Raw genomic sequence first — 23,576 nt, 5'->3', positions numbered from 1 at the left:
ACGGCCCCGTACAGCCCAGTACAGCCCCATACAGCCCAGTACAGCCCAGTACGGCCCCGTACAGCCCAGCACAGCCCCATACAGCCCAGCACAGCCCAGTACGGCCCCGTACAGCCCAGTACAGCCCCATACAGCCCAGTACAGCCCAGTACAGCCCCATACAGCCCAGCACAGCCCAGTACAGCCCAGCACAGCCCAGCACAGCCCAGCACAGCCCCATACAGCCCAGTACAGCCCAGTACAGCCCAGCACAGCCCAGTACAGCCCAGCACAGCCCCATACAGCCCAGCACAGCCCAGTACAGCCCAGCACAGCCCAGTACAGCCCAGCACAGCCCCATACAGCCCAGCACAGCCCAGTACAGCCCCATACAGCCCAGCACAGCCCAGTACAGCCCAGCACAGCCCAGCACAGCCCCATACAGCCCAGTACAGCCCAGTACAGCCCAGTACAGCCCAGCACAGCCCAGCACAGCCCCATACAGCCCAGCACAGCCCAGCACAGCCCAGTAAAGCCCCATATAGCCCAGCACAGCCCCATACAGCCCAGCACAGCCCAGCACAGCCCAGCACAGCCCCATACAGCCCAGCACAGCCCCGTACAGCCCAGCACAGCCCAGCACAGCCCAGCACAGCCCCATACAGCCCAGCACAGCCCCGTACAGCCCAGCACAGCCCAGTACAGCCCAGCACAGCCCTGTACAGCCCCGTACAGCCCCCATAAAGCCCCATACAGCCCCATACAGCCCCATATAGCCCAGCACAGCCCCATACAGCCCAGCACAGCCCCGTACAGCCCAGCACAGCCCTGTACAGCCTAGTACAACCCCATACAGCCCAGCACAGCCCCATACAGCCCAGCACACCCCAGCACAGCCCCGTACAGCCCTGTATAGCTCCATGCAGCCCAATACAGCCCCGTACAGCCCTGTACAGCCCAGCGCTTCCCTAGTATGGCCCAGAACTGCCCAGTCCATCCCAGCACCACACCCACTGCCCCCAGCACCAGCCAGAGTGCCGTCCGTACTGCCCATTAACACCCACCACCACCACCACGCTCCCAGTACCACCCAGTACTGGATCCCAGTACCAAAACCCAGAGCCCCGGTCCTTCCCCCACTACCAACCCCGAGTGCCCCCAGTGGTGTCCCCCCCGTACTGCTGCCTCCCCCCCGCACCCCTGTGCTCCCAGCACGACCCCCTGCCACGCGGTGCCCTGGTCCCCTCCCTGTCCCCCTCCTCAACCCCCCCCCCCGCCCCCCCCGCAGTGCTAAGTGACACCCCCAGCCGCCTGCTCCCTGTCCCCAACAGAGCACACGCAGGCGCCCGCATCCATCCCAAAGCCAGCATTTATTTGGGCGTGCTCCAGGCTGCGGGGGGGTGGGGGGGGGTGGGGGTGAAATGATCCTTGTGGCCATCCCCACACTCCTCACCTACAACTATTTACAACGCCAAGCAATGGGCAGGGTGCTGCAGCACCCATGGGTGCTGGAGTCCGTCCCACCGCAGCCCTGTCTCACCCCTCCTGGATGTGCCCCCGCCATGGCACGGGTCCTGTCCCCAGAGGGGACTGAGTCCACGTCCCCGTGCCCGCAGCCGCCTTGCCCAGCCTGGTGCCAAATAACTGGAGAAACTGGGAAAGTGGGGAAACTGAGGCACTGAGGCCAGGGACAGGCTGAGTTTGTCCAGTGCCACCTCTCCCCCGTCCCTGGCTCGTCCCCCCTGCCCCTGGCTCATCCCCCACTGTACCCCCCCCAAGGGCATCACCCCCTCGTGAACCAGGCCCTGGCACCCAGCCCTCGGCGGTGCAAGCCGGGATCCTGGACCCCATGGGGCTTGGGGGGGCAGGGAGGAAGGATGCAGGATGCGCCCCCCCCCCCCCAGGGTCCTCCGCTCTGCCCGGTGCTGGGAGGTGATGCTCGTGTCACCGAGTGGCTATGTACGACCTGCAAATAAATACCGCTGTCAGCGGGGGGGCCGGGGCGCATGCATGCGTGTCTGCCTGCATGTGTGTGTATATATATATATATTTATATATATTTATTTATTTATAGATATTTTTAATATTAAAAGGGGGGAAAATAGACCACTGTGCTAGCAAAGTCCCTGGCGAGGGGTTCATGTGTGCCCGCAGGTCTCTGGCGGGTGATTCCGGCGGCTCCGTGGCTTCTTCTGGTCCTGCAGCTCCTTGGCTTTGAGGGCAGCCAGTGGCTCGGGGGGGCCGGGGGCCGGGGGCCGCCAGTAGCCCTGGCAGTACTGGTCGAGGAGTCCCAGCTCAGGGCGGCTGAGGAGCTGCAGCAGGTCCTGGTAGCGTGGCGTGGGGGCTCCCGGCAGCCCGGCGGGGGGCACCTCGGCTTGGAGCAGGACGGCGTGGACAGCACGGGCGGCCAGGACGCGGAGCTGCACCCTGGTCACCGTGTGCTTGAAGTTGTTCTCGGTGGCGGTGCAGGAGTAGAGGCCGCTGTCGGAGAGCTGCAGGGCGCGCAGCAGCAAGCCCTGCTCCGTCCGCAGCACCCGGCCACCCTCGGTGCGCAGCTGCGGGGGGACGAGGGGAGCTCAGCCGGCTGCCGTGGTGCTGCCGGGCCCAGCCCGCGGCACCCGGCTCCTACCTCTTTCCGCCGGTCGCTGTTGTCCTTCTGCAGCAGCCACTTGACGGTGGCCTGCGGCGAGCGTGGCTGGCACTCGAGGAAGGCGGTGCTGCCCTCCACCCCGTACTGCACGGCCTCCACCGCGTTCTTGTTGGCTGCGGTGGCAGGGCACGGCATGGCAGTCCGCTCACGCACGTCCCCACGCCCCACCTCCCTCCTGCACGTATAGCTCTGCCCTGGGCAGCACCAGCCAGGGGTCTGCCTGCTGCCCGCCCACCCAGCCCCTGTTAGTGCATCCATGCACCCACCCACGGTCATCCTCTTCTGAAGTGTCCATCCCTCCACCTATGTTCTTCCTTCTCCCCAGTGTAGCCGTCTGTCTGTCCGTCCATCCATCTATCCATCCATCCATCCATCCATCCATCCATCTTCAATCTCCAACGTTACTAGTCATTCATCTATCCACTTGTCCATCCATCTGTGCTCACCTTCTTCCCCAATGTATTCCTCCATCCGTCCGTCCATCCATCCATCCATCCATCCATCCATCCATCCATCCATCCACCTGTGCTCTTCCTTCTCCCCAGTGTGTGTATCTGTGTATCCATCCATCCATCCATCCATCCATCCATCCATCCATCCATCCATCCATCCATCCATCTTCAATCTCCAGCATTTCTAGTCATTCATCTATCCACTTGTCCATCCGTCTGTGCTCACCTTCTTCCTCAATGTATTCCACCCATCCCTCCCTCCCTCCCTCCCTCCTTCCATCCTTCCCTCCCTCCATCCATCCATGCTCGCCTTTTCCCAATACATCCCTCCACAATACATCCATCCTCCCTCGAGGACACCCGCTATCTGGCCATTGCCTGCATTCCCCTGCCTCCTACCCCCATGCCCTCCCAGGGACTGCCCCCCATCTGCCTGCCCCTTGCCCCCCACCCCGTGGGGCTGCGCCCCATGCCCCCTCACCATTGGAGTTGTAGCCCCGGCACTGGCGCATGGGGTTGCCGTGTCGGATGTCCTGCCGCCTGCTCCGCCTGCAGGGAGGCAGGAGGTGACCTGGGGAACCTCCTGGGGACCCCCGTGCCCACCCCCCCCCCAGACTCCCACCTCTTGGAGGATGCCGAGTAGCGGCTGCAGGCCTTGCCATCCCAGGCACAGTAGGGGTCCCGCGCCAGGCAGCAGTCAGCGCAGGCTTCTCCGTACACGTCGCACCGGTGCAGGGCCAGGTGGGTCACTCCTACGGCCGAGGACACGTAAAGCTGTTGCTGTTGGGGGGACAGAGAGGACAGGGTAAGATGTTCTCTGGCCGCGTGGCCTTGTCTCCAGCCATGAGGGACCAGCACCAGTTAGCTGCAGCCTCCCAGTGCTGGGAGCAGTGGAGACAGCTCAGCCTGGAGCCACCCGGCGCCAGCTCGCCCTGGGGCCACTTGCAGGCCTCCCTGAAGGCCGCTGCCATGGGGTGGTGACAACAGGCAGTGCTGCAGCCAGTGCTGGTCCCCAGCCATGTGCTCCACTCACCCTCTTGGAGGAGATGGTCATCGTCTTGATGGGTGCCGGCACCTAGATTGGGGCAGGAGCGAGGGACATGGAGGGGCCCAGCGTGATGCCGGGTGCCCAGGGTGGGCACCCCAGACCCGCCCTGGGCAGCTGGGGAGGATGAGGGGCCAGCAGGTCCCCCTGAGCTGCCCAAGGGACTGGTTGGTGCCAGCTGCAGGCAAGGGGTGGAATGGGGCACGGCTGGGCTGGGGATACTCAGCAGCAGGAGCAGGACGAGCCAGCCCTTACCTTGAACACCTCAATCTCCTCCAGCATCAGCTCCTCTGTCTCCATGTCGTCCCGGGGCAGCACAATGACTTTCTGCACTGTGCCCCGATCTGCAAGACACCAGGGTGCCTGGATGCTCAGTGCCACCGGCAGGGCACCCGCGCCCTCCCCTCCTAGAAGGGGGTCCCTGATGGGGCCAGGGATGTAGGGAAGGACCCCCCGCCCTCCAAGCACATCTTCATCTGCCTCCTTCTGCTGCCATGGGTGTAGTGTGCCACTCGAGTCACTGTTCCCAGCGAGGGGCTGCCACTGCTCAGGGCAGGGGGACAGCTGCTGGGGATGGACACTGGGTCAGGGGAAGGACCGGGATAGAGCACGGTGGCCCTAGGATGGGCAATATGGAAGGGGAAGCACCAAGCTGGATGATGGTGCCCCCAGCATGGGGAACGGGGCTGGAGAGCTGGGTCTGGGAGGTGGGAGGGACCAAGCTGGATGGTGGTGTCCTGGGGTGGGCACCGGGGCAGGGGAAGGGCAAAGCTGGATTGTAGCAACCCCAGCACGAGCAGTGGGACAGGGGAGGGACCAGGACGGATGGCGGTGTCCTAAGATGGGCAGTGGGACAAGAGAGGGACCGGGACAGATGGTGGTGTCCTAGAATGGACACCAGGGCAGGGGATGGGCCCTGACGCTCACGGGGCGCACGGCACAGGGCTCTCAGCCCCTCGCCCTGCTCCCACGGGGGTGCCAGCAGAGGGCCCCGCACTCTGGCCAGCCCTTGCGGTGCCCGTGCCCTCCAAGGCCGCGCTGGAGCATGCTGCGTTCTCTGCGGTGTGCGGCGTGGGTACCTGTGCCCAGGAAAAGCACCTCATAGCGCCCGTCTGCCGCGTCCACCTGGTCGACAGCGATGGTGGTGAAGCGGTAGTTGACGTTGGTGCGCACGACCAGCGGCTGGCGGTGGGTCGGGTACACGGCGTGGTACATCAGCGGGTGCGCGCGCATGAAGTTGATCACCTCGTCGGGGTAGTCCTTGGTTGACTTCATGGAGGGCGTGAAGGTCCCCCCGGGGCACTGCGGGCAGGCGGAATGCAGCGGTGGGGTCCCAGCTGCCCTGGGACAGGAGGAGGCACCGGGTGCCGTGCCCACGTGTGCCCGGGGTACTTACAGTGCCTGGCCTGGGGTAGGGCATCTTGCCCGTGTAGGGCATCCACTGGTAGTTGGGGCCCTCCTTGTGCGCGAAGGGCCCGTTGAACACCATGCGGATGTCGGCCATGGAGTAGACGCAGACGGCTGAGCCCTTGAACACTGACCTGGCAGGAGTGGCATGGCCTCATGGACCTGCGGCCACCTCCAGGCTGACCCCCCCTCACCCCGTGCCCACCTCAGCATCCCCAGGACCCCCACCCACCTCGGCAGGAGCCCCCTAGCCCCAGGGACCGCCATGCCACAAGGGCACTGTGCTCACCCCGATGCGGAGAAGACGGCGTAGATAACGGGGTTCTTGGTGTCCTGTGTCTGCTGGATGAAGACGTCCTCTTGGGACAGAAGGAAGAGTGTGTCACCACCAGGGGATGGGCAGGGACCCCTTGCCGTGGTGCCGGGTGAGAGGGAGGACGGTGCGGGAGCAGTGCCTCGCTCCTCTCCCAGCCAGGACCAGCAACGGGACTCCCAGACCTCCCAAAGAGAAGGGGCACCGTGTCCCCTCCCCAGGCTGCCCTGAAAGCCTCCAGGGGTGCAGAACGACCACCAGGGTGACCCAGCCCCCTCCCACAGCGCCCACGTGCTCACGGAGCTCATCAAAGTGCGTCTCAATCCCATCGGGTCCCGGCACTGAGCAGACGAGACGGGCCTTCAAGAAGGTGCTCCACTTGTTCACCAGGCAGCAGTGGCCCCCATCGTCGTTCTGCGGCACAGGGACGATGCTCAGCCCGGCGCGGCTCGGCACCGGCACCCTGCCCGTGCCACTGCTGCCCCGCCGCACGCACCAGGCAGATGCGCCCGATGCGGGAATAGACCCCCGGGCTCATCGGGGCATCAGCGGACTTCTCGCGGAAGAAGAAGTAGAGTTTGTCGTCGTTCCTCTCGCTGCTGTCGGGGATGAGCTGGGCACGGATGAAGGCTGGGTCTGCAAGGGCACGGGGCAGTGCCGTCAGCCTGGGGGCACCCCCAGCCCCCCGCTCCTGCAGAGCCACAGGCGTGGTGGCATGGGGAGACCTGCCAGGTCTCTCCAGCGGTCATCGGCTGGGGGGTCCACGCTGGATGGTGGGAAGCCTCTCCTTGCCATCCATCAGCCCGTGCCCCGCCGGTGCTGACAGCTCCCCCTCTTCAATCCCTGCCCCGGCAGCTCCCAGGCCCAGCAGGACCATCCCATCTGCTCTGCTCTGTTTACTCAGCTGCTGCCCTGGGGCCGGGGGTGCTCCACGGGGGCAGGAGGAGCGCTTGGGGTCACTGACTGCAGGCGACACGGTTGAAAGCTCAGCCCTGCGGAAACCCCCGCACAGGCTCCAACAGAGACAGCCCTGCTGGATACTCCCACCACACTGCAAAGCCCCAGGCATATCTGTCACCATGCCCCAGGCAGGTACCCCTCTATCCATCTGCCCTAGATTTCCATCTATCCATCCATCCATCCATCCATCCAACGAGCCATCCCACATCCATCCATCCACCCAACGAGCCATCCCCCATCCATCCATCCACCCATCCATCCATCACTCACCCGTCCATCATCCATCCACCCACCCATCCATCACTCATCCACCCACCCACCCATCCATCCACTCATTCACCCGCCCAGCCGTCCATCAGCCACCCACCCATCATCCATCTGCCCACCTATCCACCCACCCACGCATCTGTCCATCCATTCACCTGGCATCCATCCGTCCATCCCCTACCCATCTGTCCCCCATGCCTGCACGCATCCATCGCCTGTCCCGCACCACCACGCATGCACCTGCCCACACTGGCTACCGTCTCTGCGCGGGGAGAAGGACGCAGTGTGACACACTCCATCGCATCTCTAAGGCTGGAGCCATGGGGTCCCTGAGGAACCTGGGCCAATGCCACCCCCTACCAACCATTGAGCCAGCGTGAATTGTACTGGTCCGTCCTCATGGCCGTCTGCTTGCCCATGGTGCGGAAGATGGCTGCGTCAGTGCCCATGAAATCAATGTATACGCCGGCATAGAGCTCTTCATCTGCAGATGGGGGGGGGGCAGAGGTCAGTCAGCCCCCAGACACCCCTGTCCACCCACCTTCTCCCACTGCCCCCAGGCTCCATCCAGCCCTGGTCAGGAGTCACCAGGCCACCAAGAAATGCATCCCGGAGAGCACTGGAGGATGTGACTGGTCTGCAAGGAACCCCCAGTCTGCAGGACTGGAGCCAGCCAGGTGCCCAGTGCCACCACTCGCGGCCAGGGTGGCAGGAGCCGGAGCCCAGCTTCTCGGGGCCACGCAGGGAGTGCTCCCTCTGCACATCCACGGGCCTTGGGGAGCCACAGGACTCACTTATTAATGCAGAGACGGTGTCCACCTTGGGGTCATAGGAACACTTCCCTTTGCCCGACTCCAGCTTGTCCGGCTCCAGGTAGAAGATATAATCCTGGGGAAGGAAGCAGAACAAGGAGCTTGTGACATTTTCCCCCTCTGTCCCCGTGGCACCTTCCAAAGCAGAAGCCTCCTCGGGGTGGAGCACAGCGGCCACCAACGCTGCCCGCTGAAGATGAACGTGATGGGACCACAGCAGTGTCTGTAGGACTCCCGAGAAGCCGAGGTCTCCGGGAAGTGCTCCGCAGGTGTTGCTGGATGCTGCTCTGTGCCCTCCGCCGCGCGGGTCTGTCACCGCTCGTCTTGGACAGGATGAACGCGGGGCGCTCCCTAAGGCCGCTTCGTGGCCCGCTGGCACGAGGGTGGCCCGGCCATCGCGGGGCTGCTGGGACCACTGGCATCGCGCTGACTCCAGCCACTGGTGGGCAGGGCTTGGCTGCAGGCACAGCTTGGCTGCCAGACCTGGCAAGGAACTCGGCACGTGTCCTGGCAAGGACCCATCTTCCACCAGCATCCACCACGAGCTTTGGGGCCAGCCACCCCGCGCTGCCAGGAGCCGCTCTCTCCGCTGTCACCGCTGCCCTCCCCAGGCCACCACACCCCCGTGCCAGGGCGAAACACAGCCTGCCTCCCGCAGACCACGCAGAACCTCCTGCCCTGCCGGCCAGGACACCCTGAGTGTCCCCAGAACACAGCTCTGAGGACAGGGCGAAGCAGCACCAAGCCGGCACCCACCGGGCAACCCAGCATGGCCGTGCCTCGGGTGGTACGGTCCCTGCACGGCAGGAGGGGCTGGGGGGACAAGAGGGTCACTGCAGAGCACCTGGGCTCTGGGAAGGGCAGGCCAGGCCAGGGACACTCGCCAGAGGGGTGCTACCCACAGGGACACTAGCCACGGGGACACTAGCCATGGGGACACTAGCCATGGGGATACTGGCTGTGGGGATACTGGCTGTGGGGACGCTAGCCAGGGGGATACTGGCCATGGGGACACTAGCCATGGGAATGCTAGCCATGGGGATAGTGGCCATGGGGATGTTGGCCATGGGAGCACTAGCCATGGGGATGCTAGCCGTGGAGATGCTAGCCACGGGGATATTAGCCATGGGAATGCTAGCCCGGGAGATGCTAGCCATGAGGATGCTAGCTATGGGGACACCAGCCATGGGGACATTAGCCATGGGAACGTTAGCCATAGGGATGCTAGCCATGGGGACACTAGCCATGGGGATGCTACCACAGGGGCGCTAGCCATGAGGACACCAGGCATGAGGATGCTCTACATCCTGCTCACACTTGCTGCAGGGATGCTCGCCGCAGGGACACCAGCCGTGGGAGGTTCTTCCTCTCCCATCTTCTCCCTCTGCAAGACGTCCTCTCGCCAGCTCCTCCTGGCACCCGGGGGCAGCCAGGGCACCCAGCCCAGCACCCAGAGGTGGGCATGGGCCTGCTGGGACGGCCCCGCTTCCTCCAGCCCCATCGCTGCACCACATCTAGGTCACCTCCTTACCCTGCCTGGCACCGGCACCAAGACCTCTCTGGGGACAAGCCCTGGTGGTGCCACGTCACCCTCCCCGCCAGCAGGCTGTGAGCCCTCGCAGGTGTGTGCTGAGCACTGCTGTGTCCCCCACGGGCAATGGGGGAGAAGTGGTTCAAGCCCCCGGCATGGGGCAGGAGGTGCCTGCAGCTGCCGCGATGCTGGTGGCTGAGAACATCAGGCTGTCCCCCCCGAGCTGACAGGGATGTTCCCTTTGGAGAGGAGGAGATGGGGCAGAGGGACGCGTGGGCAGGATGGGGCAGGGACAGGGACAGGGAGGACCCAGGCTGGGGGCCCCACGCCCATGCGCTGACCCATGTTAGTCCAAGGGGGGGGGACACTGTCAGGGCAGGCTGGATGCTGGCTGTCCCCAGGAGAAGCTGGGGACACCACCACCTCCCCGAGCCTGCCGCCCACTCTGGTGCAACAAGGCCCTCTCCCCAGGCAGGGCAAAGCAGATGGATGCTGGCAAGGCAGCTGCTCAGCGACACTTTTGTAGACCCTACCAAAACACCTCCTGCACATGGCCGTCCCGAGTCCCCTGCCTCTGTGGACAATCGGATTTGAAGGGACACAGCGAGCCCAGAGATGGGAAAAGCCGGCAGTGGAGGCGGGGGGAGGACTGCCATCCCTGACAGTGTCCCCTGCTGGGACGCGTGCGAGGGGGAAGGAGTTAGTGAGAGCAGGAGGGGGGAGATGCCGGGCCGTTGCCGGAGAATGCTTTGCAGAGAGGAGGGGAGGCAGCGGGGCGGGGGGGGCACGGTGACAGACCCCCAACCCGGGAGCTGCTGGTGGGAAGGAGAAGGAGCCCGCGGCTCCGGTGCGCCCGGGGAGAGGTGGGCACAGCTGCGGCGGGCTCCCAGACCCGTTCCCACCTTGCTTTCTGCCGGTCTTGGGCTGCGGGGGCCGTCGGCGGCTCTGCTTTCCCGGCCTCCCGGAGGGACGGGCTGGCTCGGCGGAAACCCCTGGGGAAAAGGAGCAGGGCAGAGAGTTAGCGCCAGGGGGTTGGAGAGGGTCCCCCGGGCTGGGGGCTGTGGGACGGCTCTGGCAACCCCTGTCCCCACGGCACAGTGCTCTTCACTGGCTCCGCACGCAGCCGGAGGGGACAGCAGCAGCCTTGTCTCCAGGGCTATCGTGCTGTCCTCGACTGCGTGGGCATCCCTGGTCGTCCTCGAGTGCTGCAGCACCCATGAAATGTCACCGACGGTCGCAGTCCGGGGTGGTTTAAGCCACGTCAGCCTCTCCCTGCACCCGTCCTGGGGGGCACTGGGGCAGCCCCCATCCTTGTCTGGCACCACACGCCTCCCTCGGCTCGGCTCGCCGAGCCCGACCTGCTCCACGTGGACAAGACGAGGACGCGGCCGGGGGCTGGGGGTGATGCGGAGCTGGGGCTGCCCCCGCGGCAAGCAGAGCCCCCCGGCCACCCTTGCAGTGTGCCACAGCGGTCACCCTGGAACTGCTTCTTCCACTGCACGTCCAACCCAGCGGGGCTCCGACACCACCCTCTTGGGTTACTCCACGGTCATCGGGGCAAGGTGACGTTGTTCTCCCTTGCTGGCAGCCGAGCGTCCCACGGCGCATGCCACCGCTGTGCCTGCTCACCCATGGCACCGGGCCACCACGCTCCTCCTTGCAAAATGCCAACGCTGGCATGGAGTCAGGCGTCTTCTCCATCTGCGCCACGGGGTCCCCGTGAGCCAGCGCATCCCTCGCAGCGGGGCAGGAGGGCACGTCGGAGCGGAGCCCGCGCCGGGTCCAGCCGATCCAGGTGTGAAGACGAGTCCTCGGTCTGCAGAGGTGGCTCGGCCACGCTCAGCATCGCCCCACCGGCGCTCAGCGTGTCGCTGCCCCCCGAGCCCCCTGGTGCTGGCCCCCGGGACCTGCCCGGCAGCAGGACCGGCCGCAGCCCCCGTCCCTCCCGCCCCTCACCTGCGCTTTGCGCCCGCGGTTGATGAAGGCGCAGATGGGGTTGTAGGCGCCAGTGCCACACACGTAGAGGTGGGTCCGGTTCCAGGGCTGGATCAGGCGGATGAAGTTACCACACTCCCCCTGGGAAGAAGAGGATGGGGTGGCAGCCACGCAAAGTGGCACTGGGCATGGGCTGGCACAGAACACGTGCTGGTGCTGGGCACGAGCTGGCACGGGTCATGGGTTGGCATGGGCCATGGCTCTGGCACACCTGGGGGCACAGCTCTGCCAGGGGGATGAAGCCACATGGGGAGCTGTGCCTCCTGCTCGCCCACGAAGGCTCCCCTGGACGTGCCCGGCTGGCACAGAAGGGATGGCAGGACACGGCGACACCTCCGAGTGCCGCCCCCGTCCCAGCACACCCAAGGCACAGCAGACCCCGGGGATGCCTTTTCCAAGGGAGGACATGATGGCACGAATTCCCCTCAGCGTGGTGGCCACCAACCCCTCTGCCGCTACCAGAAGGGGGCTCACGGTGGACACGAAAGCCCCGGGGACGGCTGGAGTCACCAACAACACAGGGACTCGAAAGCCACCGGAGACCCAAGCAGGGCCTCGGAGCAGGACGCCAGCTCCAGAGACAGGGTGGGAGCAGCAGGGGCAGCTCGGCGGGCGCTGGTCGCACTTACGTTGCTGTTCTTGCCGGACAGGATGCACTCCTCAATCCTCTGCGGGGGGGCAGGCCAGTGGATCTGCAGAAACACAGGAGATGGGGAGTGCGGGGCTGCTGGCCCCTGCCCTGTCCCCTCCCAGCCCCAGCACCACCACGCAGGACCCTCGGGACACCCAGCCCCACGTCCCCGCCGGGCCCCCAGCCCTCCGTCCCGAGCGGCGGCAGCTTACAATGAGGGGCTCGCGGTTGATGTCGTGCAGGTCCAGTGAGAGGACGTAGTCCTTGCTGCCCACGTACATGCGGTCATGGTCCTCGTCCTTCAGCAGGATGCGGTAGTCGCTGGAGTTGAGCAGGAAGTTGAAGAAGTGCGCGGTGCCGGTGGCCTTCAGCTCTGCAGGGCGCGGGGCAGCACATCAGCACCCTGCCGGTGTCAGCACCCGGCCCCAGCGCCGCGGAGCATCCAGCCCTGCCGGCCCGGCTGGGGACACCGGCTGGCACGGGGGACACCGGCTGGCACGGGGGTGAGCTGGGACGGGGGCGAGCTGGGACGGCCAAGGGTGGCCAGGACACGGGGCAGCGCCGAGGGCCAGCCCCCAGCAGCAGAATGGGGATGCCCACTGAGACGGGGCACGAAGGGGGCTGGTTGTCCCAGCCAGGAGCCTGCGGCTCCTGAAATCTCTGGCATCAGCACTGTCCCCCTGCTCCAGTCCCCTGTTGAAGTGTCCCCACGTCCCAACCCCTAGGACAGGGGAGCAGGGACCCGAAAGAGACGACTGCCGGGTGTGGGACAGATCCCCCCCCACCCCGCGCCCCCCTTTGGGAGTTATTTTTAGCCTGAGTGTGGGAGAAACGAGTGAAAGAGGATAATGAGGGTCATGAATATTCACAAGTGCAGCGAGGCAGCCAGATGGAAGGCAGAAGTGCTGCAGATGATGTGGGACGGTGCCAAGGACCACGCGGCAAGGGCAGGGCACCGGCGAGACTTGGGGGGGGGGGGGGGCAGAAGGAGGAATGCTGCTCCCCCTGCCCCCCCCACACCTCCCTGCCCCCATCCCCGGTGCCAGGCATCCCCCAGCGCCCGCAGAGCACAAGGGGCTGGGGTGGCTCTGCCGCTACCCCCCCGGGGATGCCGCCTGTGCCGGGTGCTGCTCCTTCGGGAGGTGCCGCCCCGAGGGCACGCCACCAGCATCCGTCGGAAGCCAACTCCAGCAGACGCCAGACCCGGTTGGCGTGTGATGGGTGCTGCGGGTGGCCCTGTGGGGCTGGGGGCAGCCCCCCGGCCTCCCCTCCCCGCAGGGCAGGCACGCACGCAGCGCTGGGTCTGCTCCGGGAAGGAGCGAGCTGGCTTCCAGGCACGGCCGGGCACGGAGCCAGCGGCCGGCGGCCGCTCCTGGCCAGGACGCCGAGCGCCTGAGACCTCCCCGACCTTCTGCTCCCGAGTCCCGCGGGGCGCCGGCCGCGTCCCAGCGGTCCCCTCCCATCCCAGCACCTCCGGGACGTGGGGGGGGGGGGATCTCCCCTGATCTGCTCAGGGAGGGGGAGCCTCTGGGCAGGGGTGCTCGCCCACCCCTGGGGATGCCCGTCGGGGATGGGGGGGTGACATGACGCGGCCCCATCCTGCTCTGGGAAACAGCACCACGGGAGGCGGCACCCCCACGCCCCAGCGATCACGGCCGGGGGGCTGCACCCCTGCGGTGCTGCCCACAGCCCCGTGACACCAAGGGCACGCGCGGCCCCTCGCTCTGCCGCTGACGGGCAGGGGGGTGAACCCCCCCGCGGCCTCCGACCTCCCGCTCCCGGGGCCCCCCCGGCCCCCAGCTGGCAGGGATCCGGAGGAGCCAGCTCGTTAGCGGACACACCTGATGAGCACACCCCGCTCCCGCCTGGCCCTGAGCTTAATCCCCTTTTAATTGCCTGCAGGCCCCCGCCTGGGGGCGAGCCCCCCCCAGCTGCCCCTTACCCGCACAGGTGGCCTCCCTGGGGACGGGGGGACCAAGCCCCCTGGCGCAGCACCGCAGGGCGGTGTGGCAAGCTTTCTTGCCACACGGGCCTCGTGGTGTCACCTCTCCATCGCCGTTACGTGGCTGGGAGCACGAGATTTAACGACCCCGGCCCACCAGAGATTTAACGACCCCGGCCCACCAGCGGCCACAGGAGACGCCAGCAGCCCGGGAGCCGGCCCGCTGAGCGGCGAGGAGAAGCTGGGAGCAGCGCAGCCCCATCACACGCTCCGTAAAGCCCAATTCCCCTCGGTTTTGTCCCATATTTACAGCTCTTCCTCGCACCTAGCGGCTGCCGCCCACGCGGCCAGGCGCGTGCCCTTGTCCCAGCCGGGAGGAAGGAGCTGTCCCCAGCTCCGAGGGGACAGCAGTGGGGTGGCACGGACCCCCGTGCGCCATGGTCGTGGTCCCCGAAGCACAGGTGAGGTTTTGCAGGTCCCTAAAAAGCAGAACTGGGCACACCCCGGGGGTGGGGGGCTGGTGCAAAGGGTTAATCCCATTAGGGACAGGGCGGCCACCTCCCCAGGTGCTCCATCAGCCCATCCGCTGCGCCTGCGAAACCAATTACACCCGATCTCACCTAATTAGTTTCTAATTACGGGCTTGTAGTGCATTCAACATAATTAGCATGTAAATTACACGCCGTGTTTATATTCAATAACCGCTCTGCCCGCTCCTGGCAGCAGAGATGACGGTGCCTTTTGGGAGCCCTTTTCTTTATTCTAATCTGGGGGAATGAATTTAATTCACGTGCCGACAGAGCCGCCCGGCTGCGCTGCGATGCCTGCACCGGTCCCCGGGGCGCGGAGACAGCTGGGGACAGGCAGAGCGGCCCCAGCGGGGCAGGGATCAGTGCGGAGCCGTGCCGGGATCGGGGCCGACGCAGCGCGATGCCGGCAGCCGGGGGCACGGCCGCTTCCCACGGACCTGCCCAGAGCCTTTCGCCCTGCCTGCTCCCCACGTTTTGGGGAGGTTTCTCCAATTTCCCCAAATTTTTGCAGGCTGCTTTGCGGGTGCTGCCTTCCGGGGAGGGTGGAGGGCCCAAACCAGGCTGGGACAGGGACCAGGGGACCAGGGTGGGTCTGGATTTGTCCCCATTTGTTGTTATTGGGGCTGATCAAAGAGCCGGGTGGGTTGCCTTATGAAAGCGGAATTGCTTATTTGTTTGAGCATCACTTCGCTACCCCTTGATGGGTTATTTATGATGTAATTAAGCTAATTACATGTAATAAGAGAGTTTCTGTGGCCCCGAGCCAAGCTCTTTTCCCATTTAACCGACTCACAGGTGGTAGGGAGCCGAAGGAGCCCGACGGGGGCTCGGAGATGAAATGGCTCCGGCTCCCGCGCCACCGAGCACGGCGGCTGCCAGCGCTGCTCGCTGTGCCCGTGAGCCGCTCGCAGCCCCCTGGGGACGGGTCCCGGTCCTCCCCGTGACAGGTGCCGCGGCACCCGGTCAAGCCCCGCATCAAAGCGGCCAGCTCCAGATTTGGGCACGGTCCAAAAAAATAAAAAAAAAAAGCAAAAAAAAAAAAGCTTTTTTTTTTTTTTTTTGTCAGCCAAAACGCTGATTCATCCCCAGCCAAGAGGGAGCGGGGTTTTGGAAAGCCTAGCTGAAAAATGACCCCTGGAAACCTACTCGGCGAGAGCCGCCGCCACGCACCGCCTTCGCTGCTCTGTGGTTTTGGGAAACCTTGGTTCCCCCGGCCCCGGGAGCAGCCGGCCCCGGCGCTGCGCGGGAGTGCCGCGCGTTTTTCCAGGCAATTTGCTGCCCGCCAAAAAGGCGGCGGGGAAGGAAGCAGCTCAGATTGCTCCAGGTAGGGGGCCGGCGGCGGATCCTGCCACATTTTTCAAGGCGGTTGGATCCTTCCCCTTCTTCCAGCGGTATCAAATTCAGGACCGTTCACCGCCGCTGCTTTTGGGGGAAAAAAAAAAAAAAAAATCAGAGGAAGGGCAAAATATCAGAGGGAGGAGGCAGTGGGCGAGGGGACAGGGCGCTGCGGGAGCCTGGTGCGTCCCCGGAGCTGGCTGTCCTTGTCCCTGCCCGCGCGTCCCCCCCATCTGGCCGTGTTTATTTGAAGCCGCCGGCATCACGCGCGTCCCACAGCTGCAGCAGCTTAGGCGGGCGCCTGGGCGGCCCCGGCCCCCGGCCCCCCTCCGGCCATCTGCCACCGGCAGCCCCCCGGCGGGCACGCGGCGTCCCAGGACCCGGGCAGGGAAACTGAGGCAGGGAGCGGGCGGCAGCGCGGTCCCGCTCCGGGACGTGTTTTTTTTTTTTATTATTATAATTTTTCATTTAAAGTGATTTATTATTTTTTTTTTCCCCCACTCAGATGGGGGAAATAGGTGGGAAGGAGCGGAACCCGCCCTGCTGCCCACCCAGCCCTTCCCGCTGCCCGGGTGGGACGGTGACCCCGCCGGCTGGGACGGTTCCCAGAGGTGACAGCCGTGACCGCCGGGGACAGCGGCTCCCTTTTGAAGCCCAGCCCGGGGCCCTGACCCCGCAGGCGCCCCGCGGCGCTGTGCCTTCCTCCCCGCACCGCCGCCGCTGAATCACCGCCACCTCCCGCATCCTCTCCCCATCACCTCCTGGGAAAGCCCAGCCCGGGGAGCTGACGTCCTCGGTGCCCGAGCCCACCCGGCCCGGAGGAAACCGGAGGAGAGGGGGGCAGCAGGATGCGCCCGGGAGAGGGGGAAATTGCTAGCAAGAAGATGATTAAAAATATCCACCCTATTTCTGGCCAGCACGGAGCAGAGAGCCGGGAAGAGCTGTTGGCAAAACAGAGCCGCTCCGCGGCCTCTCCCTCTTCCAGGGAAGCACGGGACCGCGCTGTTCTTTCCATGCTGGCCACCTTCCTGCCCGGCCACCGCGGCCGCGGGGACGCCGGCACAGGAAAGCCTTGACAGGGAGGACGGGCAGCGGAGCCGCAGGGTCCCCACCGGTCCCACCCCAGGGCGAGGGACGCAGGCACCAGCCCCTTGACACCGCAGCCTTTCCTTGTTTTTTGTTTTTTTTTTTTTTTCCCTTTCCCCTAAGCACTACGAGCACAATTTAGTAGAGGATGACGCAGGCCCCCGGGAGCTGCGACGAACGCCACTTCCTCCCCGAGCGAGCGATAACAAGCGAGGCAAACAAACCCGGAGATGCTCCCGGCGCTGGCCGGGCTCCAGGCAGCGCGTCTGAGGCCGGAGGGGCGGGGGGGGGACACACGGGGGTGCCGCCAGCCCCCCCAGCACTCCGCAGGACCACATCCAGCCCCGGCAGCAATGCTCCGGCCTCCGACGGGCAGCTCCGGCCAGAAGGATGCTGCGGGCGGCGGTGGCACCCGAGCCCGCCTCGGCCCTGTCCCCTTCCCAGGGCTGTCCCTGGGGGCACGTCCCTGTCCCCGTCCCTGTCCCCATCCCAGCAGCGCCCCAGCCCTGCCTGAGGCCCGTTCTCCTCCGCTGGAGCTGCTGCAGGAGTGGGGCTTGGGAAGGGACGGGTGACATGGCTCAGAGACCCCACAGGTAGCGGGCCGGGGCTGGACGTGCGCGTGAAGGACCCAATCCCACGGCATACCCGGCCCAAGCCGTGCTTATTCGGGATTAATTTGGCTGCCTGGGGCTTGCCAGGTGGCTGCATAGCAGCGACAGGCGTTAACGCGCACCGTGCCAGGCAGCAGGAGCACGTCCCCGGCTTCCCCGGGAGCCTTCCTGCGGGACAGAGTGGGGCGAGGACGTGGACCCCTGCCTCAAAGCACCCCGCTCCCTTCTGCCAGCTGGGGCACCCCAACGCCCCTGACCTACCTGCAGCCCGGGGGGGACACGAGGATGTCCCTGCGCCGGGGGGGTAAGGACGCGTCTGCAGGTGGCAAACAGCAGCACGGCCTCCGAACGCCCCGGCCTTGCCCTGGCAGCGGCCAAAACCCCTCCCGCGGTCTCTTCCAGGCGGCCCTGCCGGGTCGCGGGGTGCCTGCGGGACCCGGCTCAGCCGCGCAAGCAGCAGCCAGCCCCGCTCCGGGCAGGAATCGCTCCCTTGCCTCTCGCCCGGGCTTGTCCCCGGCCTCTTCATACCACAGATTTTCGTGCCGAGGCCAACCTTCACCTCCAGCAGCCCGCCCTGACCCGCCGGGGGTTGCGGCTGGTGCCCTCCGCTGCTTCGCTCTGCAACCCCCGGGGGGGGGGGGGGGCTCTGCCGGCCCCAGCAGGCGGGGGGGCTGCAAGGCAGCGGCTGCAGCCCCCCAGCACCCTGTAAGCAGCCAGCGGAGCCCGTAACCCCCCCGGACTGCAGGGTGGGGAGAGCCGGGCGCACACCCAAGCCCTGACCAGGAGAGCTCGTTCTGGGGGGGTCCCCGGGGTGCAGAGTCTGAAGAGACGAAGAGCGGTGGGGACAACGTGCTTCACAGCCCCCCCGGGACGCAGGGAGGAGGGTGCGGGCACCCCGGCCCCCAGCCCCGCTCCGTCCATCACCTCTCCCAGCACAGGCTGGGAGCATGAAATGGATCCATCCCACCGCCCCCCCCCAGGGTGAGTCAGGAAGCACCTACGCCCCCTGGTACCGAAGGGTTAACCCCTTCCCCCCCCCCCCCAATCCCCCCGGCTCCCTGCCAGCTCCAGGCGTTAATACCAGCTTGGGGTCGGCGTCAAGCTGCTGTCTGGCCCCGCCAGCCACCGTGCTCCACGCTGGGGCTCCCCCCGCCCAGCCACGGAGCCCCTCCAGATGGAGGGGGGCACCCAGCCATGTGCTGGGGGGGGAGAACGGCACAGGAACCCCACAGGGACGCGGATCCCAGTGGGATTTCCCAGCAAGGAGATGCCCAGAGAACGGTGGCCCCGTAAAGGGCTGCGGGGGTCACCTCCCACCCTCCCCTTGCCCCCCCCCACCCCCCCGCCTGCTGCTCTTACCTTTGAAGGAGAGCTGCACCCTGGGGGTGGCAGGCACGTAGTCCTTGGCGTGGGCGGCCCGCCAGCCCAGAGTCAGCAGGGTGGCCCACAGGAGGACGCTGACCACAGGCATGGTGTGCGCACGCCGGGGTCCCAGGGCACGGGGCTGTCCGGGGGGGGCGCGCCTGCCGGAGAAGGCACAGGAGGGTGGACGTCAGTTCAGGATGCCGTAGGACGGAGCGGTGTCGGGTAGACAAAGCCGGCATGCCGGCGTCCCCGTCCTCGCAGAGGTCCCCTCCCAGAGCTGCAGCACGAGCCTGGAGGGAGAAGGCAGAGACCCCGCAGTGCCCACCCAGCCCGACCCCACCGGCAGCGAGCAGGGGGCACCCTCCCCACGGAGGGGGAAGCAAGCCCAACGTCCCCCCACCGCGCTCATCGCCCGTCCGCACATCTCGTCATGTAGGAAGGGCCCCTGAGGGCGAGGAGGGGGGGGCAGGTGGCAGCCAAGCCCCACTCTGCAGCCTGGGAGGGGGCAGAAATGGGGGGGCTGGCTCACCCCCAGCTGCGGGCACAACGCCAAGCTGCAGGGCGAGGCGAGCGCAGCGGCGAGCACTGCGGCACGCTCCCGCTTCGCCCAGGTGAGGAGCATCCCCCCCCCCCCCCGCACCCCCCCGCTCCCTGGGGGTCCCATCCCCATCCCTCCTGCCCCCCCACCTCCTCCCAGCCCCAAGCAAAGGCGCAGCGAGCAGAGCCGGGATCAAATCTTTCCAACATGAGGGAAATCTGGACTTCATTATTCTGAGAACGAACACACACACCAAAAAAGAAAAAAAAAAAAAAAGGATTTTTTTTTCATAAATAAAAGAGGAAAAAAAAAAAAAAGCCCTGCCTGTGTGCCAGGCAGCTGGACTCCCTGGGGCTCCGGCACGGAGCAGAGTCCGCCAAGCTGCCTCCAGCAAGCCACACACGCACCCGGCTCAGCACGCTGCTCACGATGTCCCCAGAGCCTGGGGACCGTGCCCCCGGCGTGCGTCCCCCTCCTGAGGTGACCAGGGTGACCAAGCATCGTCCCCGCGCACTCCGGAGCCTGGCTTTAGGATTTCGGAGGCATCTGGTGGGAAGTCCCACATCTGGGGCGGGGGCTCGGCCACCTGGGAGTGCTCGGGGTCTCTGGGTGGTGGGGGGAGAGCGCTGCCTGTCCCCTGGGGACGTGTCCTGCAGCGCTGCGACATCGCAGACCCACCTGGGGCTGGGCAGGCTGGACGGGCAGGCGGACGGCCACCGGCCCCCGAGCATGGCTGCCCCAGAGCGAGAGTCACGCCGGGAGAGGGACGGGGACCCAGTCCCCGACGCGAGGCGGTGGTACCCCCGGGCTCCTGCCCCGCACGGGGCGAGGGCAGCGGCTGCAGCGCCGGTGGCCAGGGACGGAGGGGATGCGCGAGGGGCGGCCGGGCTGCGCGGCGAGGAGCTGCCTCTCCCCAGGGCTCCATATTTTTCTCACTATTGCCTTTGGAGCCGGTAAATATTTAGATTTGCTCGTCTCCCCGCGCGCACACCCAGCTCCGCTCCATTGTGCTGGCATTCGGGCCCCGGCCAGGCCCCCGCCGCCCGCCCGTTCCCAGGCTCTGCCCTGGCCATCACCGCGGTGCCCCCTGCAGCCGGGGCAGGCGGGGACCCCCCGCTCCTCCACCAGCTAAACCCACAGTTGGTTGCAGTTAAAGAGCCCCCCTCCCCAGCAGCCGCCCCCCAACCCCCCCCCCCCTCCCCGGGCAGCTTTTCGGAAATAATTCTGGCAAATCCCACTCTTGCACTTGGATGGAGCTGCGTACGCGTCAGAGACAGGGAGCGAGATGGCAAACAAAGGAAAAGAGGGAGAGGAGGGGAGAGGAGAGAGCGCACGGCGAGGAGGGGAGGAAGGGGACGGCGGCGAAGGGGGAGCCTGGGGAGGGCCGGGGGCGCCGAGGCTGGGCGAGAGGAGGCCGATCCCGAGGGGGCAGCGGGGGAAACGGCTCCGGCCAGCGCACCTCGGCCGGGAAACCTTCACCTCCAGGGTCATCTGCGCTCCGGGGAAACTGGAAACTCCGGCGCCGGGAGGGGGGGGGGGGGGGGGGGGCCGCATTCCTGCCCACCAGCGGCCCCCGGCCCCGCCGCCCGGCTCATTGTGGGCTGCGCGCCCCGGGCACGGCGGGGACGGGAGCGCGCCCGGGACGCAGCCCCCCGGGGCTCGGCCGCTCGCAGGCAGCCGGGGCGGGCGGCAGGGAGCGGGCGGGGAGGAAAAGCCGCCGGAGGGGAGCGATCCCCCCGCGTGTCTCCGCCGAGGAGGCAGCGGGAAGGGGGGGGGGGGGGGGGGGGGGGGGAATAAAAAAATAAAAGGCTTAAAAAGAAAAAAAAAGAAAAGAAAAAAAAAAAAAAGGAAGAAAAGAAAAATCGCTGCAGACCCGAGGAATAACTTTGCACAACTTTGCGCCGCCTTTCACCCCGGCGCGGGCCCTCCAAGCAGCCGGGCCCTCCCCGGGGAGCTCAGCCCCCAGCCCCGGGCATTCCTCGCTGCTCTCCCCGGCCCCGTATGGATGGGGGGGGGGGGGGGGGAGGAAGGTCCCGCGGCCGCCCCACTCGTGTCCGCCCCCTCCGCGAGTGGGTGCCCGCCACCCAGCCGCCTCCCGCGCGGTGCCGCCGCCGGCTCTCCGCGTCCCTCGCTCTCGCCGTGTGCCCCCTGATCCCGGCCCGGGGCGGGACGGAGAGCAGCGGCCCCGCGGCCCCGCTCGCGCCCCGGGGATGCTCGCGGCGGGGGGGGGCCGGGGGGAGGGCAGCGGGACACCCCCGGAGCCGCCCGGCAGCGGGGTGCCGGGCCGGGGGACACGCGTGGGCACGGCGACACGCGCGGCCCCGCGCCCCCAGCCCGGGACGTCGCGGGCGAGTTGCGGGCGGCGGAAAGTTTCCTGCTGGGGGGCGGCAGCCCCCGGCCGCGGCCCCGTTGCGGCGGCGGCACCGGAGGCAGCCCCCCCCCCCCACCTCCCCCATCCCCCCCCCGCGCTTACCTCGGGCGGCGGGGGAGGGCGACGGCGGGGCTCAGCGCCGCGCCGGGCACCCGCGGCCCCCCGCCATGTCGCGGCCGCAACTACCGCCGCGTCCCCGGCCCATGGAGCGGCGGCGGCGGCGGCGGCGGGGCGGGGCGGCGCGGGCGGGACTCGAACCCGCGGCGGGGCGGGCCGGGGGCTGCGCGGGCGGCGGCGGCGGCGGCGGCGGCCCGGCTCCGAGTGGGCGCCGCAGCCCGTGCGCTCGCCATGGGGCTCCGCGGGCTCGTTTGCATAGCCCCGCCCCCCGGCCCCGCCCCGGCCCCGCCCCGCCCGCCCGCCGGGGCCGCGGGTTCGAGCCCCGCCCCCGCTCACCTCCGGCTCCTGCCTTTTGTTGCCCCGCTCCGGAGCCTCCGCGCCGGGCGAGGCCGGGGGGGGTTGGGGGGGGGGGGAGGCCGGCGGCGGCCGCCTCCGGGAGCCGTCGCTGGGAAGGGAAGGGAAGGACCGGGACCGCGCCGCCCGCCCCCCGCCCCCAGCGCCACCGCCACCTCCTTTGTCTGCAGGGCCTCGGGGTGCCGGGGGCTCCCCGGGCGCAGCGGGAGAGGCGCCGAGGCGGCGGCAGCGAGCGGCGGGGCTCCGGCTCCGAAACCAACCCCGACAAAGAGCGGCCGGGCAGGCCGGCGGCCGGGCTCCTTCCCCCCGCGGTACCGCTGCCGCTGCGACCCCCGCCCGGGCTCCCCGGAGAGCCCCCGGCCCGAGCAGGGGGCCGGAGCCCTGCACAGCCCCCCCCGGGGCCGGCCCCAAAAGGCCCCGAACCCCGCTTTGTGGGGCAGGGGTTTGGCGAGGCAGGGCCGCCCGAGCACCCCCCCCCGGGCCTGCAGCGGGGGGGAGCCGGGCGCCTCGCTCTGCTCTGCTCCCCTCCCCGTGCCCAGCCATCCCCCGGTGCTTTTTTCCTTTGGTTTGCCTTAAAAACCGGGAGTTTTGTCACCGGCTCCTCACCGCCGGCCGGTTGCTGCGGGCGTGAGGGTGCGTGCCCGGTGCCTCCCAGCAGCAGCGCGAATACACGGCACGAAACCCGACCTGCGGGAGCTCCCCCGGGCTGAAACAAGTCGGAAGAGGAGCTGGCGTCTCCCCCCCGCCCCCCCGGGAGCCCCCCGTCCCTCGAGGCCGGGGCTGAACAAAGCCTGCCCTGGTTTCCCCCGCTCCCCTCCTCTCCTTGCCGGGACGTCGGGCTGCCACCAAGCACCGGGCAGGAGCCCCCGTGCCCCCCGTGTCCGCCCGTCACCGCTCCGGAGGTGGTGACCCACATTTGGCAGAGGAAGAAACTGGGGCAGCCGCTGCCGCCGGCTGCACCCGGCTCCCCCCCCACCCCTTCCTCCCCAGCCCCGGGGGCTCTGGGTGCCCGTGGGGGGTGCCCAGGACCTGCAAAGGAGGTGGGTGCCCCCGGCCCAGCCCTGCCCCACATCGTGGGATGGGGCTGACCGCCAAGCTCCGGTGTATCATTAACCCGGGACTGAGCCATTAAGGGGCCCAGCCTCTCCCAGGTCCCCGGTGCTGTAAATCAGCCTTCCTGCAGCTTCCCTGCTCCACTTCAGGCCTGGGGCTTCCTGTCCTCGTTCAGTGCTGAGGTTCATTGGTCCCCCCCCGGTCTCTCCATGACACCTCCAAGCCTCGCCAC

At 67.4% G+C, this 23,576-nt stretch overlaps 1 protein-coding gene across 3 annotated transcripts; it reads right to left on the bottom strand.

The window, feature by feature from the left end:
• Nucleotides 1-2,024: 2,024 nt before the first annotated feature.
• On the bottom strand, nt 2,025-22,097 carry LOC308200446 (semaphorin-3F-like). 3 transcript variants are annotated; one of them, XM_080606260.1, is made up of 19 exons: nt 21,923-22,079; nt 18,906-19,069; nt 12,255-12,415; nt 12,041-12,103; nt 11,373-11,492; nt 10,319-10,408; nt 7,868-7,961; nt 7,438-7,557; nt 6,343-6,482; nt 6,146-6,260; nt 5,823-5,892; nt 5,523-5,667; nt 5,206-5,428; nt 4,382-4,470; nt 4,115-4,156; nt 3,704-3,861; nt 3,563-3,630; nt 2,609-2,742; nt 2,025-2,534 (listed from the first exon to the last, which is right to left on the bottom strand). In XM_080606260.1, exons 2-19 carry the CDS (start codon nt 19,015-19,017, stop codon nt 2,118-2,120), a joined length of 2,361 nt encoding a protein of 786 aa, XP_080462386.1. In that variant the 5' UTR covers nt 19,018-19,069; nt 21,923-22,079; the 3' UTR covers nt 2,025-2,117. The 3 variants fall into 3 exon arrangements, with proteins under 3 accessions (XP_080462386.1, XP_080462388.1, XP_080462387.1); XM_080606262.1 differs by lacking the exon at nt 10,319-10,408 and having other exon boundaries at nt 21,923-22,097; XM_080606261.1 differs by lacking the exon at nt 21,923-22,079 and having other exon boundaries at nt 18,906-19,176.
• Nucleotides 22,098-23,576: the final 1,479 nt, after the last annotated feature.

Source organism: Anser brachyrhynchus (genome assembly GCF_964034855.1).
Source record: "Anser brachyrhynchus genome assembly, chromosome: 10".
Lineage (NCBI taxonomy): Eukaryota > Metazoa > Chordata > Aves > Anseriformes > Anatidae > Anser > Anser brachyrhynchus.
The sequence above is the reverse complement of the archived record's forward strand: the minus strand, read 5'-3'. Positions and strand labels throughout refer to the sequence as shown.

What these genes read in the sequence shown, in the direction of transcription:
- LOC308200446 (XM_080606260.1), bottom strand. Translation starts at nt 19,017, where the DNA reads ATGCCTGTGGTCAGCGTCCTCCTGTGGGCCACCCTGCTGACTCTGGGC. An exon ending in CAAGACCGGCAGAAAGCAAG is followed by an intron (nt 7,962 to 10,318) that starts GTGGGAACGGGT and finishes TTCCTTCCCCAG; the next exon opens with GATTATATCTTCTACCTGGA. An exon ending in ACAGCGACCGGCGGAAAGAG is followed by an intron (nt 2,535 to 2,608) that starts GTAGGAGCCGGG and finishes GTCCCCCCGCAG; the next exon opens with CTGCGCACCGAGGGTGGCCG.